This window comes from Drosophila tropicalis, unplaced genomic scaffold (assembly GCF_018151085.1).
Source record: "Drosophila tropicalis isolate 14030-0801.00 unplaced genomic scaffold, ASM1815108v1 contig_23, whole genome shotgun sequence".
Classification (NCBI taxonomy): Eukaryota; Metazoa; Arthropoda; class Insecta; order Diptera; family Drosophilidae; genus Drosophila; species Drosophila tropicalis.
In genome coordinates, this window is record NW_027172679.1 from 361,268 (window position 1) to 378,621 (window position 17,354).

General features: G+C 36.3%; 1 protein-coding gene across 1 annotated transcript in view; it reads right to left on the reverse strand.

Moving 5' to 3' along the window:
* The window catches only part of Ptp69D (Protein tyrosine phosphatase 69D), a 187,852-nt gene that overhangs the window by 160,335 nt on the left and 10,163 nt on the right, over positions 1-17,354 (reverse strand). The window contains 1 exon segment of the mRNA XM_068283924.1: positions 5,198-5,297. Coding sequence (XP_068140025.1) covers positions 5,198-5,297 — 100 coding nt within the window.

The window sequence follows — 17,354 nt, forward strand, 5'->3', positions numbered from 1 at the left end:
TAAATCAATAAAGTAAAAAAAAAATTTCTGTTAAATTATATTTAATGGGTTAAAAAAAAACTGTTTTTAGCACAATATTATACAATAAAATACTGCATATACTTGGATGACCTCAAAAATGTGGGCCTGTGTAATTAATGTTGATTAATAATATCCTTCAGAAAATATTTTTATTATTTTTTTTTGGCTCAAAATAAAACGCACTATTAAAATAGTGTGTTAAAAATTTCCGAAGTATTTTTTTTATTCGTTGGTTGTTTTTGGCGACTATGTTGATTAATATTTGCTTCGAGAATGAATAATTTTTAAACCTTTGCAGAGGGATATAGTGGTCCGATCCTGATGATTTTCATACTTGAGCCATTGATAACAGTGGTCCCATGATAATAAAGGCATAACGGACCCTTCAACCTTAGCGCGATACTTAGGGCTGTCATTATGTATCAAAAAATTTTTCCAGTATTTTTACTTTTTTATAAAGCTCAATTAATAAATTATTTGAGACATAGAAAAAGACTTGAAAATTTTTTTCTATTAAAATATCATGTTTTATTTAAGAAATTCAAAGTTTTTGTTTTAAGAAGACAAAATTGATATTTGAAATAGCGGGCTCATATTTTGGGCACACGACAACAATATCAAGTGTTTGGTGTCACTTGAAAGTAAACATTTTTTTTTTTCGTCTAAAATACACGAAAACTACCCAATTTATTAAATAACCAAAAGCGTCACCTAATAAAAAGAGCTTTAATTTACGTTTTAAAACATTTACTTTGGTTAATACCAACTAATTAACACAATGATTTAGATTTTACTTTTCGAACTATGGACTATGTGGCAACCATGTTGTTGCCAGTGGATTTATGCCTGATAAAATTGGTGATTTGCTAAAACGTAAAATTTAACATAAACCAGAGGGCCGGGGCTAACTTCGACCGCGTCATAGTTTGTATACCCTTGCAACTTTTTTTGGTAACTCTTTCCTTACCTATTAGCCATCAATGTGGAAGAACGTTTTATCTAAATAGGCTTATGTTTGCGAAAGAATGGCCTACAATCATGGGAAATAACGAAGATATTGATCATAGTCACTGTTTTCCACCGATCGTTCCTATGGGAGCTATACGATATAGTCACCCGAACTTGATCAAATTCTGCACAGTCATTAACAGATATATTAAATTAAGAAATGTTTAATTTGAAAGCAATCGCGTTAAAAGTAACGAAGTTATTTTCGTTCCTATGGGAGCTATATGATATAGTCGCCCGATCTTGATCAAATTTGGCACAGTAGTTTATAGGCGTAATAAACTTAAGTTTCACGATAATAGCACAGAAAATAAGGAAGTTATTCAGAAAAGTCACTGTTCGTGACTTTGGGGTTTGTATGGGAGCTATATGATATAGTAGTCCGATCCGGCTGAATCCGAGATATACAACCCCAGTATATACAAGCCCACGTGCAAAATTTCAGCTCTGTAGCTCTTACGGTCTAGAAGGAGTTTGCGATGATCCAGACGGACGGACGGATATGGCCATTTGAACTCGTCTCGTCGTGCTGATCAAGAATATATATACTTTGTATGGTCGGAGATGCTTCGTTCTAAGCGTTGCAGACTTCTGACAAAAATTAATATACCCTTTTTGCAAGGGTATAAAAAGTTGCCGCTTGCAGACCGACATGGTTCCTAAAAAAAGCTACATTGTTAGAATGGGCAGCTCAGGGCAGCTAATGTTGGACAATTCACACAAAAATATAATTTTTACGGACCAATACAGGCCTCAAAATTTTTTATTCTACAGAAGATAAAATTGGTTAACAATAGGGTATTAGAGAGACAGATGGTTAAAAGTACAATTAAACAACACAAGATATATTCACAGGTCACAAAACATTTAGATTCTTAAAATACATACCTTCACCTTGTGAAATACATAAAAAAACTGGATTAAAAATTAATAAAACAACGTTTTTTTCAACAATCTAAGATCGGTGTAAACACGTGGGTAAAGTGCAACGAAAAGCTGCTTTTCGATATTTTGTGTTTGTGAGCTCAGGGCTCATAAACGATATACATATTATCTATATAGATGCTACCGATTTGTTAAATGAACATATTACTATCGGAGGGGAATTAAATTCCGCATGACTTTAAATGTTAAATAATGGTATTTCGTTCCGCTAGATCAGGGTCGTTTAGAATTAACAAAGTTGTAAAATCTTTTGGGGTTCTTATAGAATTCGACCTTACAGCGCACGATATAATTATTGTAGCATTGAGTATTTAAGAAATAATCGAGTCGCGAACCAGTTTTTTTAAACCTTTTAAAATAGACAGTCTACGTGTGAACCAGACCGGCGCACTGGAGACGGTAGAGACATTTACATAAGGAACGCATTTATCAATTAGAGAATAAAGAGCAGAGTAGAAAAAAATTCACTGCACAATCTATATCTATATCACACAATGTATATCACAGCACTCAAATAAAAATGACAAATCAGAAGAGGAAATAAGGTTGTTAAGAAGATTAAAATTTGTTTTACGAAACTGAGATGTTATTATATAATTATAATTAATAACGAAAGAAATAATAACTTCAATGGTAGTGTGATAAGGATCTTCAGGCTTCACAAAGGGCTGTGTTTGAGATACAAAACTAACAGTGGGATCCGAGACACAACAAAATCGAGGATTCTTTAAGAAGAGTTAAGTAAAGAATTCAACTGATATAGTGGACATTCAAGTAGGCTATCAAGGAAAACATGTTAAGATGAAGGAATTAAGAAAGATAGATTGTCATCAACCAGCCAAGAAATATTAGGCAAGTTAAAATCACCTAAAACTATAAAGAAATCACGATCTTTAAGACGACTAAAAATAGTTTGCAAAGCATCAGCATGGTACGTGTAGGTCATGACATCAGACGCTGTAACTTCAACGCAAATAAACTCAACACCTAAGGGCAGATCAATCGGCACAACACTTGAACACAGATTTGAGATGACAGAAATGAGCACTCCACCGCCACGACGACCAACATGATCAAGCCTATTAAAAAATAAAGTTATTAGAAAGATGTTCGTTATCTAAAACAGAGGAGTTGAGCTAAGTTTCAGAAAAAGCTTATATGTCAGCCGAAAAGGTTTGGCTATCACAGAACAGGTTCGAGAGCTTGGTAAGAAGTCCTCTTACATTTTGATAATGAATGCTAAGACTAGACATTATTAGTTTTTTGAAGCAGAAGATAAATTAGGAAGGTGGACAGGCAACGGACGAGAGCGCTTATTGGGCGCAAACTCGTGTACAACTAGGCCCTCTGGCCAAAAATTAGGGTCAACCATAGCTGAGAAGTACTCATTTGGTATTGTAATTTTAAAAGAGGAAATTTCGCGAGGCCTAAAAAACTTAAACTTTTGAATTAAAAGCTTAGCAGGGCATATATTACCAATGTAAGCTATTACAGGGCATATATTACCAATGTAAGCTATTAAACAATTATTTATTGTTTGCGATAAAGCACTACAGTTAGTGAAGGCGGAGGGGCATTGGAATCCACAAGCGGATTGGGGTACACCAAGGCTTGCGCTGGGTACTTCAATCTGAAAAGAAGAGCATAAAGAGGGGCAAGATGATGGTGTAGGCCAGGGGTAGTCACAAAGAAAGCCAGCGCAAACTGTCAGTGTATGTGTGTGCTTTACACTGCGAAACATGAATAGTGAATAAAATATGGCTCAATCGCTCAAACCAGCACAATCAACGATCTGCTGCAAGAATATAAATGAGAAAACAACACCCAAATTATTTGTTTCATGTGCATTTATCCAACAACGCGAAATATGTATGTATGTAGATGCGCTCGCGTCGAAATGCTGCAACAGACTAATTCTGTTTTTACTCTCTTAAGTGCAATTCTTGTTGACTTCGTAGTGGGCGTCTCACATCGCTGATAAATTTGTTTTTCTTTGGTTGGCGTGAATTATTTCAGACAAGAAAAAGTGACAAAAGACAAAGAAAAAGTGTGAATCATGCATCGTTTTTTAAAAATGTGTATGTTTAATGTAATATACATAAGTATTAGACAATACATATATGTTACCTATTTAAGGTAAACGCCGAGCGTCGCACTGGATACAAGTCCCCAGAAGTCGTTGTTTGATTTTTTGGGTGAGCGTCCTACAAACAAAGCTGAAAATTCACGAGTGGATTCTATTATAACGAAAAGGCAATATCTGGAGGGGGCAATTGCCAACCAAGATACTGACCCTTTGCTATGGATAAAGGTATGCCTAAAAACATATTACAAGTTCTATATAATTAAATATACTAATTTTTTTTCCAGGTTAATCAAATTGATTTTCCCATCAAAAGCCTTTTCGGAAAGTACCCCTGCGTTCCCGCTACGTCCGTAGAGTCGGCAAGGGCCTTCAGCAAGGCGGGCCAAATTGTTTCGGAGAGGCGAACCCGACTCAAAGAAAAAAATATAAACATTCTTCTCTTTCTCAATCGTAACTATTGGCTAAAATAAAGCACAATTTTCCTATATATGTTGAAAATAAATTTGTTTTTTGGGTTATACTATCGATGGCACCATCGATAGTGCCGATGGCACTATCGACCACTATCGTTGGTTTAAAATTTACTATAGTCCACTATCGATGGTGCCTACTATCGATAGTTCTCCACCTCTACTGGCGACTGCTTATGAGGCAACTCAAGGGTACATTTCTTGGGCAACTTCTCAGGAGGTGGCACGAACTTGAATTGCGACAATAAATGTACGCTAGAGTCGAACTCGTTAGACAGCTGTTTGGCCAGCTTGTTTAAAGAAAGAAACTTAAAACGAAGTTCCCTGTACAGCTGCTGGCTGGCGCAAGCATTTGTTAGTTTAATATATCTGTTAATGTTCCCATAGGACCGACTTTGATCAATATCTTCGTTATTTCCTATGATTGTAGGCCATTCTTTCGCAAACACGATAAAACGTTCTTCTACATTGATGGCTAATACGTAAGAAAAGTGTTACCAAAAAAGTTGCAAGGGTAACAAACTTTGACGCGGTCGAAGTTAGCCCCGGCACTCTGGTTAATAGTTTCTTATTATTTTAAAACATCACATGCTTCTTCAATACGCCTTAAGACCACATAAGTACCAGGTGAATCTTAAAAATATATAAATTAATGAATATGGTTTACCTCGAATTAGTTTCTATACTTCTATTGTTAAAATCCCATGATGCACTTGTCATTTCGGATGTACACCTCAGTGATAAATCCTTTCCAATTTCTGTCCAATCTGAAAAATAAAACAAGTTGATGCATTTTATCAAAAAAAAATATCAAAGAAGCTAACTTCGGCCATGCCGAAATCTTATACCCTTGCAGTCGTTGGGAATAACATTTTCATTTTTTAAATTTTTCCTTTCGCTGCAACTCAATTCATCAATATACAAACCAAACATTATTACTTCTTCCATCATTCCCTAAGCAAAGCACGTCACGCATACACATACAGCTTATGTAGCGTTGCTGTTGTGTGTGTATGCATGTGCTCTGTTGATTTGATGATCACGTAGTAGGCAGCAAGCAGCGCTGCCGGCAGCGGTTGAACCGATTTATATTGACTGTAACTTGTGTTCTATTTATCCGATCAGTTGCAAATTTTGGAATCTGATCTTTTGTATACAATATTATCACATATGTGAATTTCATAGCGATACTCCAATTTTTATGAAAATGTTTGTTCTAAAGCTATATGATATAGTTGTCCGATCCTAAAAATTTTCATACTTTATCTCACCTGGGTAACAAAAAGCCCTATATGGCTATATCGACTCAGCTTCTCATGCTGTTCAAAAATATAATTACCTACTTTATGGGGTCGGAAACGTCTCCTTCTGTGCTTTACAAACAACTGACCAATTTTATAATACCCTCTGCAAGGGTATAATTAACTAAATCGTCAGCCGTCGTACTGACTTCGGTATACCATGCATCAAAGCGAAGAACTTTTTTAATTCTGAGGGCCGGACTAACTCCGACTGTGGCGAAGTTTGTATACCAAATTCAAATTTTTCTTATTTAGTTAAAAGTTAATAATATCAAAGTACTCTGGCTGTGCCGAAATTTATAAACCCTTGCAGTCCTAGGGCACAATATTATTACTTGTTCCAAACTCTTTTTCTGTAACTCAACTTATCAATGCACAGACCAAACCTTCCAAATATCATTTCCATTTCTTTATAGGAAATAGGTTTTCAAGGTGTATCAATAGGAATGGAAAAACTGCTATGACCAGGATGAAATGAAAAAGTGTATAACGGGAAACATTTTAAACAAACAACTCGTGTTATAGGGGAGAGGGCCCAGTTATGACCCGGGTTTTGAAAAACCTCAAAATTTTTTCTACAGTTCCGCAAAATTAAAAATTAAGAAGTTTAACATTTAAATATTAACCAAACGCAACTTTTTTCCAAAGAATGTATGTTTATTTGAGTTACTCAAAAAATTTTGGAACAGGTTTAATGTGGATAACTTTTTTTAGGCCGAAAAAAAAGTGGCCCAGTTATGACTCACCTTAAGAAATTCACGAATATATGAAAGTAAAATCACTCCAATTGTTGTGATTTAATGGTTTACTTATTATGAAGGCCTTCAATGAGAAAAATAATGAAAAACACAAATGAACATTGACTTAAACTATATAAAGTTTTTTAATTCCCAAACATTACTTAATTTGTGTTTTTACCAAATGAAACAATCCCGCACCTTCCCGCTCGAGATCTTCCAGAATATTTTCGGACAAACTATCCTATCCTAATCCTATTGCAAAAAAAAAATATGGGACATAACTGGGCACCCCAGCTGAGTCATAACCGGGCCTTTTCATAGTTTAAAGTTTATATGTATATTTTTTATAGACACTACATAATCATATAAATCCTTATAGGATCACAAAATATACGGCAAATAGAATATTTTAATGCATTACACTCACATTTTCACTGTTAATTTTACAAAATTTTGATACTTTGAAAAAAATCAAAAAAACTTTTTCGCACGATTTTCAACACGATGTTTGGTACGCATATATGTAAATATACAATACGATTATTAACGTTGGGGTCTGTCCAAAAACTGCAGAAAGATTTCAAAGATTTTTCGTAATAACGTCATAAGTTAAATTACATTGACTACTTGGATCAGAAACAGCATAATAAAACAAGATTTCATTTTGTAGTTTGAGTGTGGATACACAGCTTTAGATACGTCTTCATTTTAAAAGATAATTATACCCTTGCTAAAAGGGTATATTAATTTTGGTCAGAAGTGTGCAACGCATAGAACGAAGCATCTCCGACCATACAAAGTATATATATTCTTGATCAGCACGACGAGACGAGTTCAACTAGCCATGTCCGTCCGTCCGTCCGTCCGTCCGTCCGTCCGTCCGTCTGGATCAACGCAAACTCCTCCTAGACCGTAAGAGCTACAGAGCTGAAATTTTGCACGTAGGCTTGTGTATACTGCAGGCGTTGTATATCTCGGATTCAGCCGGATCGGACCACTATATCATATAGCTCCCATACAAACCCCAAAGTCACGAACAGTGACTTTTCTCAATAACTTCGTTATTTTCTATGCTATTATCGTGAAACTTAATATTAGAGAGTTTACTACGCCTATAAGCGACTATGCCAAATTTGATCAAGATCGGGTGACTATATCATATAGCTCCCATACAAACGGCCAAGTCACGAACAGTGACTTTCTCAATAACTTCGTTATTTTCTGAGCTATTGTCGTGAAACTTAATATTAGAGAGTTTACTACGCCTATAAGCGACCATGCCAAATTTGATCAAGATCGGGTGACTATATCATATAGCTCCCATACAAACGGCCAAGTCACGAACAGTGACTTTCTCAATACCTTCGTTATTTTCTGAGCTATTGTCGTGAAACTTAATATTAGAGAGTTTACTACGCCTATAAGCGACTATGCCAAATTTGATCAAGATCGGGTGACTATATCATATAGCTCCCATAGGAACGATTGGTCGAAAACAGTGACTTTTGTAAACACCTTCGTTACTTTTAACGCGATTGCTTTTAAATTAAACATTTCTTAATTCAATATATATGTTAATGACTGTGCCGAATTTGATAAAGATCGGGTGACTATATCATATAGCTCCCATAGGAACGATCGGTGGAAAACAGTGACTTTGATCAATATCTTCGTTATTTCCTATGATTTCGCAAGCATAAGCCTTTTAGATAAAACGTTCTTCCACATTGATGGCTAATAGGTAAGGAAAGAGTTACCAAAAAAGTTGCAAGGGTATACAAACTTTGACGCGGTCGAAGTTAGCCCCGGCCCTCTGGTTTTTAGTTTAAATAGTGCTATATAAAATAGTGGGTTTGCATACTCAGCGCCACTGGATCATGTAAAGCTGTGTATCCACACTCAAATTTGTATAACAAACAAATCAGTTTCGTCAAACACGTCGAAGATAAAACCTGTTCTATTTTCGTCAACCGCGCACTTCAAACACAAAAATTACTGCAAACAACACTATCCACGTTCAAAATTTGCTTTAAACTCAACACGTTTGTCATACAAATTTGAGTGTGGATACACAGCTTAAAATAACCTGAATTGGAGGAATACGATAATGAAAATATATTTATATTTATATTTATATTTCTTAACCCTTCAACACGATTTGACGAACATATTTTACCTTTTTCTGTTTTTCTCTGTATTTTTCTCGTTCACAACAATGTTAGTTTGGGATGTGCTTTTAAACTGAGCACAAGCAAAGCCGCACAAGCAAAACGTAAGTATTTGCAACCAAAAACACATACTTCGTCGAAACGACAAAGTTTAGCGTTTGTGTGACTTTTAGCTTTTTTATTGGCATACTATACTATATTATACTATATACTATACTATACTTTAAGCGAATCAAAATGGCACAATTGGATTATCGGAAACGAAATAAATTCGAAGATGTTGTTTTGCAAGACAAAGATACAGACGACGACAACGAAGAATGCATGCAATATTCTAGCAATGACGATAATGTAAAGCACGTTCTCAACATAGTTCGCAAAAAGGGCGAAGCAAGTGCTTTCAACAGTTTATACGCGGACAAGTGCTAAATGAAATTCTTAAGTGGATGAAATCGAAGCAAAAGCTGAAGAATATGCAGCGGAACGTGCCACTACACGACCAACCAATACTACAGAGCTGATAGCGTATATTAGAATTCTGGTTTTGTCTGCAGCGTTGAAAGACAATCATATATGTATATACCCGGGAGCTCTTCGATTCTTCGTATTGCGGCAGTAGATATAACTTGCCTATTCCAAAAAGTCGTTTTAGTTTTTTGACTGCTTGTTTTTGATTTGATGAAAACAAGCCTTAGCTTTCTTTGATGACGGAAAAATCAGTGCCAATACGCAAAAAATGGGACATTTTCATACCGTATTATTTTTATCAGAAGTGTTCAACGCATAGAACGAAGCATCTCCGACCATATAAGGTATATATATTCTTGATCACCACGATCAATATAGCCACGTCCGTCCGATTGGATCAACACAAACTCCTCTTAGACCGTTAGATCAACAGTGACATGTACATATACATATACTGCCACAGGTTGTATTTCTCGGATTTGGCCGGATCGGATCACTTTATTATATAGCTCTCATACGATCTCTCTCACGATTAATTATATTAATATTTGTTAGTTTTGTATGCATATTAATGACTGTACCAAATTTGTTCTTATTATTATGGTCATGGACAATTGGTTCACCTCTATTACTTTAGTTAAGTTCTCACTTCTTAACCATACAAGCTGACGATTACCGGGACGCTGCGAAGCAATAAGAGGGGAATACTGGACGTAATGGCCAATAATCGAAAAAGACGAGTTGATACATCGGTATTTGACAAAGACAACAAATTAATGATTCTTTCCTACAAGGTCAAACCAAACAAAGTGGATTTGTTGATTCATGAAGAAGGTTCTATAAACCTATTATTTGATTGAATTTTTCAATCAAGGAAATGTACACTGACGAGCAAAACTGTAAAACCAGCTTGCATTCTTCGGTTGCGTAGGTCATAACTCTTTTCGGAGTTAACCTAGAATGATGATTCTTCTACCATTTGATTTTGTGGCTATTTAATAGAGAGCTGCATGAGTAGTCAAAAAACCTTATTCGAATTGACAATGCTCAAAATGAGTTGAGTGAGTTCGAGTGCGAGGCCGAAAAAGTATGAGTGAGTGAGTGCTCTAGCACAGGACTCATACACACAAAGCTAAAACACATAAGAGAATTGAATGAATTGTGACAGGTAAAGAAAAGTGAGTTGGTTTCGAATGGATTCGAGTTGCCAAGTAGTTTGTCATTTCATTTATTTGTATAATAGAAAAGAAAGAGAGAAGGAGACAAAAACCAATGAAATGTACACTGTTATTTTTTTTTGCATATATTTTATTACATTTATTTCTATTTTATATTGGAATGCAAGAATATAATTTTATTTATATTTTCTGAGTTACTAGAAATAACGCTTTTCTGAAATAAAATTTCTAGCGTTGGAAAATGTTCGTTCCGAAGCTGCGCTGCTCGCTGGAATACAGAATATTTTGCAACTTGTCTTATAAAGCAGAGGAAAAAAATTTGCATGCAAATTCCACCAAGCCAATGGGTCAAAATCTTTTCAACGACACAAACGGAATGACTGTACAAAATTTGTAAGCTATAACTCGAATGAATTCGAATTCGAATTGTGTTAGCCAAATTTTTCATTCGGTTTTATACTTCATTCATTCGAACTTTTTTCGTTGGATGCTGTGAGTTATGAGAAGCAATATACATTCACACTCACACACATTCACTCTAGTATTAGCAAGCACTCACTCAATTCAATTCAATTCGAGTCCATTCATTTCTTTATATGTATTGAGTGAAGCCGAGCAGCTCTCTACTATTTAACTCTCTTATCCAAAAGTTTGAAGTCATTTGGTCAACCAGACTAGAAATGGTAAGCAAAATTGAAGAAAAAGACAAATGTTACAGTTTTGCACTCTCTTAGTTTTTAGATAACAATTTTTATTTTTATACCCTTGCAAAAAGGGTATATTAATTTTGGTCAGAAGTGTGCAACGCATAGAACGAAGCATCTCCGACCATACAAAGTATATATATTCTTGATCAGCACGACGAGACGAGTTCAACTAGCCATGTCCGTCCGTCCGTCCGTCCGTCCGTCCGTCCGTCCGTCCGTCTGGATCAACGCAAACTCCTCCTAGACCGTAAGAGGTACAGAGCTGAAATTTTGCACGTAGGCTTGTATATACTGCAGGCGTTGTATATCTCGGATTCAGCCGGATCGGACCACTATATCATATAGCTCCCATACAAACCCCAAAGTCAGGAACAGTGACTTTTCTCAATAACTTCGTTATTTTCTATGCTATTATCGTGAAACTTAATATTAGAGAGTTTACTATAAGCGACTATGCCAAATTTGATCAAGATCGGTTGACTATATCATATAGCTCCCATACAAACGGCCAAGTCACGAACAGTGACTTTCTCAATAACTTCGTTATTTTCTGAGCTATTGTCGTGAAACTTAATATTAGAGAGTTTACTACGCCTATAAGCGACTATGCCAAATTTGATCAAGATCGGGTGACTATATAATATAGCTCCCATACAAACGGCCAAGTCACGAACAGTGACTTTCTCAATAACTTCGTTATTTTCTGAGCTATTGTCGTGAAACTTAATATTAGAGAGTTTACTACGCCTATAAGCGACTATGCCAAATTTGATCAAGATCGGGTGACTATATAATATAGCTCCCATACAAGCGGCCAAGTCACGAACAGTGACTTTCTCAATACCTTCGTTATTTTCTGAGCTATTGTCGTGAAACTTAATATTAGAGAGTTTACTACGCCTATAAGCGACTATGCCAAATTTGATCAAGATCAGGTGACTATATCATATAGCTTCCATAGGAACGATTGGTCGAAAACAGTGACTTTTGTAAATAACTTCGTTACTTTTAACGCGATTGCTTTTAAATTAAACATTTCTTAATTTAATATATATGTTAATGACTGTGCCGAATTTGATAAAGATCGGGTGACTATATCATATAGCTCCCATAGGAACGATCGGTGGAAAACAGTGACTTTGATCAATATCTTCGTTATTTCCTATGATTGTAGGCCTTTCTTTCTCAAGCTTAAGCCTTTTTAGATAAAACGTTCTTCCACATTGATGGCTAATAGGTAAGGATAGAGTTACCAAAAAAGTTGCAAGGGTATACAAACTTTGACGCGGTCGAAGTTAGCCCCGGCCCTCTGGTTTTATTTTTTAAAGGGTATCAAGTGTTTTTATACCCTTGCAAAAAGGGTATATTACATTTGGCTTTTTCCTCAATTTTGCTTACCATTTCTAGTCTGGGTGACCAAATGACTTCAAACTTTTGGATAAGAGAGTTAAATAGCCACAAAATCAAATGGTAGAAGAATCATCATTCTAGGTTAACTCCGAAAAGAGTTATGACCTACGCAACCGAAGAATGCAAGCTGGTGTTACAGTTTTGCTCGTCAGTGTAGGTGTTCACTTATTTATTCGAATATACGGCAATATGTCGACTTTCTCCCGCCCGATTGACCATGGGGCGCAGCCATATATCGGACAAAACGATCACGTGGACAAATACAAATAAAACGGACAAACAATTAAAATATAATTAACTACAGCTAATTACGAGCTTAATGTGATAGAATAAAGGGTTTTAGAAAACAAAAGGAGGCTGCTGATTTGATTAGACATAAGATAAGTTTGTGTATAAAGATAGCACCAAGTATTACTCTACGATTAATTAAAAAAGCAAGATTAATTTAAAGCCTAATGGAGTATCGATCCCAATTTGCCCGCAAAGAGTAAAAAGCAGAAATTGGTTTTGAACTGATTCAATTTTACTTTGGTGCGTCTTATAATGAGGTGACCATATCCATATGCAGGATCGTACTTTAAGGTAGGACGGACTAATGAAGGAAACTGAATTTTGGTTATATACGGATCGTCAAATTCTTTTCACCATCGTTTTACAAACCCAAGAACACTCATGGCTTTACTAACTATACCACGATTAAAAGTTAATTTATGGTCCATTAGAACACCTAAGTCATTTGTCATGTCTAACCGCTAAGTTGCCAAGTATGAAGTGCATCTGAAAAAAGACAACTTTACATTTAGAGCCGTTGAGGTTTAATAAGTTGGTTTTACACCAACTTTGAAGATTATTAAGATCGGACTGAAGCAGGCAAGAAGACGATATGTGTGTGAAGTAAATTCTAATAGGATTGTCGATCAACGTTTCTTAAACACATGTTGGGATGACGAAATAATAGAGCTACAAAAATGCTGCAATTGAGATGTTATTATTTTCTTAAATGCTTTAGGTATGGCAGACAATTTGGAGACCTATAATTGGAGGCTTCGGATTTTTTTAAACTTTTATGAAGAGGAATAATAGATGATTCCTTCCAAATAGATGGGAAAGCGGAAGATGTGCCGGACAGTTTAAACAACTTAAGTATTGGCTTACATAGAGCCTCAGCACAAAACCTCAATACGCAGCCGGGTATTCTATCAGGGCCTATACTGGTTTGACATAACTGAGAACGGTAAGAACCAAACATTCATCAACCACAGTGTTTAATTTGTACCACATGGTTGCTGAAAGCAGTAAAACTCTTCTTCTCCGCCAGTACTTGAAAGCACTTCATAGCGCCTTAGTTGAACCGTAGCTGAGAGCCAGGATAGGTTAAAATAAAGATGATTACAACTAATTACGAGCGAGGAAGGACAAGATCGCAGTTTTTATACCCGGAAGCGATGTTTCGGAACCGATAACGTGCCAAAGTCTGTTGTAGTCACTACATAGTATACGAAAAGGTTCATGCAGAGAAAAGTTAGTTGTACAAGTGGGAAGTATAAGCGGTGTGAAATTGCGGGTCCTTCTAGATGGAACAGAAATGTTAATTTGGCTCAACAGCTCGGAAGAGTCAATCTCACCATTCAAAAGTTTGTAAAGAAAAGTTACACCAAGCATTGTTCTACGATTAGTTAAAGAAGGAAGGCTAATTAACTGAAGTCGACTAGAATAAGATGGAAGTTGTACAGTTGGATCCCAGCGCAAATCACGAAAGGCAAAGAGTTTAAACTGTTTTTGTACAGATTCTAATTTGTTTTGATAAAACTCATATTGAGGAGACCAAACACAAGATCCATATTCTAATATGGGGCGGACTAAAGAAGTAAAAAGTATTTTGGTAGTATATGGATCCTTGAACTCCTTCGACCAGCGTTTTATAAAGCCAAGAACACTTTTAGCCCTACTAACAGTAGTCGATATATGCTGATTAAAACTAAGTTTGTGGTCGATTAAGATCCCTAAATCTTTTACAAGTATCATTAATTTTTTCTAACGGGAAATTATTTAAAAAGTAACTCGTTAATTGGGGAGAACCTCGATAAAAAGACATAACTTTGCACTTAGAACAGTTTAGAGATCACAAGTTAGTCCTACACCACCCCTGAAAAGCATTCAGGTCAGCTTGCAAGGTATGACATGAGAGAGAGTCTACGATGCGATTAGCGATTTTTACATCATCGCCATACATAAGAACTCTGGAATTTAAAAGAACGGAGATCATTAATAAAAATGGTAAATAATAATGGGTCAAGGTGACTGCCCTGTGAGACTCCTGATTCAACACAAATGATCTTAGAAAGAGAGGACCTAAAAAGAACCCTCTGCCACCTATTGCTTAGATATTGTGAAATCCAAGCAAGCAGAGCATCCGGAAAGCCAACTAAATTCAGCTTATGTATTAGTAAGGCATGGTTTACCGAATCGAAAGCCTTACTGAAATCCGTATATATAACATCAGTTTGCTTTTGTTTCTTAAAACCTTGGATTACAAAAGATTTAAACTGTAAAAGGTTAGTTGTGGTAGACCTATTCTTGACAAACCCATGCTGGTATGGCGAAAAAATAGATTTACATAAATGCTGTATTTAAGACGTCATAATTTTCTCAAACAGTTTAGGTATCGCTGACAATTTAGAAATTCCTCTGTAATTAGTGACGTCGGATTTATTGCCACATTTGTGAAGAGGTAAAATAAACAAATCCTTCCATATAGTTGGAAACTCGGACAGTGTAACGGACAACTCAAAAAGCTTAAGTAAAGGCGAGCACAATGACTTCGCACAGAACCTCAGGACACAAGCGGGAATACCATCTGGGCCCGGTGAGTATACCGGCTTAATCGTCATTAGTTCCTTAGCTACCGAACTTTGCGTTATAATAGGATTAAGAATACAGTTGGATTTCGTTATAGGATATGGATATATCTGACTAGAGTTGTACTTAGTAGATATGTACGTAGTCGAGAAGAAGTTAGCAAATAAATTAGAAATAGATTGATCAGAAGAGGCCGAATCATTATTAAAAACTGCAAACGATGGAAGGGAGATAGAATTTTGCTTTGAGTTCACGAAACTATAGAACTCTTTAGGATTTTCGGAGAATTGCAACTTGCAACGTTGTAAGTAATTATTATAGCATTTAGAATTAGAAACAATAAAATTCGATTTAGCAACCAAGTAACGAGACAGATCCGATGATAGACCCGTGACTTTATATTTTTTGTAATACCTAGACTTAAGATTCTTCAGTTTTGACAGCCCCCGCGTAAACCATGGTAATTTTTGCGTCACCACAGGAGACACTAAGGGTACACAGTCGTTAAAGATCGAGTCAACAGTGGTATAAAATAAAGAAATGGCGGAATTCATATCCGTACAAGTGTATAAATTAGTCCAATCGGTATTAAGAAAGGCATTGTTTAGTGCGACAAAGTCAGTCTTCCGAAAACATCGGGTGCGTACCATAGGATGACACTCGGAGATGGGCTCGCGGCTGGGAAACTCAATAGATAACTCTAAAGTTGGATGATAACTATCCTCTGGTAACACCATTGGACTAGTTCTAGATACTTCACAAAAGCTAGGATCAGAAGTAAAAATCAGATCCAGAAATCTGCCAGACGTATTAGAAATCGAATTCAGCTGGGCCAACGAAAGCTCAAGCAGACCATCAATAAAATCATGACACCCAGAGGGCAGCAACGTTTTGCTACCATTAACTGTTGACCAAGTCATAGTGGGCAGGTTAAAGTCCCCAAGGACAATTAATAAGTCTCTATCAGATAGTAGTTCAAGTATAAATTTAATAGAATCTAAGTGTAGTAAATATGTTGGCCATTCCGATTGGAGCGGAATGTAAGAACAGGTAACAAAAATGGAAAAACGAGTAAAAGATACCTTAACGCATATAAATTCGATAGTACTTGAGACAGGTATTGTTATCAGACCCGATGATAGGGCGGAATCTACAGCAATAAGAACTCCACCACCCCTACGATCAGTACAATCACGTCTACAGCAATAAGAACTCCACCACCCCTACGATCAGTACAATCACGTCTAAAAATATTGAATTTGGAGGGTAGAACTGTGGCGTCAAAAAGTCAGGTTTTAACCAAGTCTCAGTAAAGGCAATTAGCTCAAAATCAAAAGACAGACTATCTACAAAGAGTTTAGAAAGTTTAGTATTAAGGCCTCTGACATTCTGATAGCCGACAGAGAAGGAAGTTGTTAGTTTTTTGATAGAGTAGAAGAAGGAATAGATAAGGAAGGAGTGGGAACAGATGAGGAAGAAAGAGGAATAGATGGTGAAGGAATCCTTGTTTGTCTCCGTGTCTTCCTTTTTCTGGATGTAAACTCCTTCACAATTAAGCTTTTCGGCCAGAAGCTAGAACTGCAGATACAGTCAAAGAACTCAATCGGAACACTGATTTTAAAAGATGAAATTTGTCTAGAATATGAAAATTTAAACTTTTCTATTGATATATTGGGGACATTCAGTTTAGCCCGAATGTGGGCCATGACATCATCCGATGTAGCATCAGGGAGAAGTCTCGAAACAAAAATGTGTTTTTTAGGTGACACTCCCACGAATGGTTTCGGCATTGCAGGTATTGCATCAGCTACCGCATTAATTGTAGCATCAGTTGCAACAAGTGGCACTCCGGCACTACTATCACTAGAATCCCTATCGGCAAAATCCATTGGTGTAGATTCTTGCCCAGACAAAACGGACACTACAGACATCGTCTGCGGAATTAGAGTTGGCATTGGTTGAGAGGGGGGACGGAACCGATATAGATGTGGAG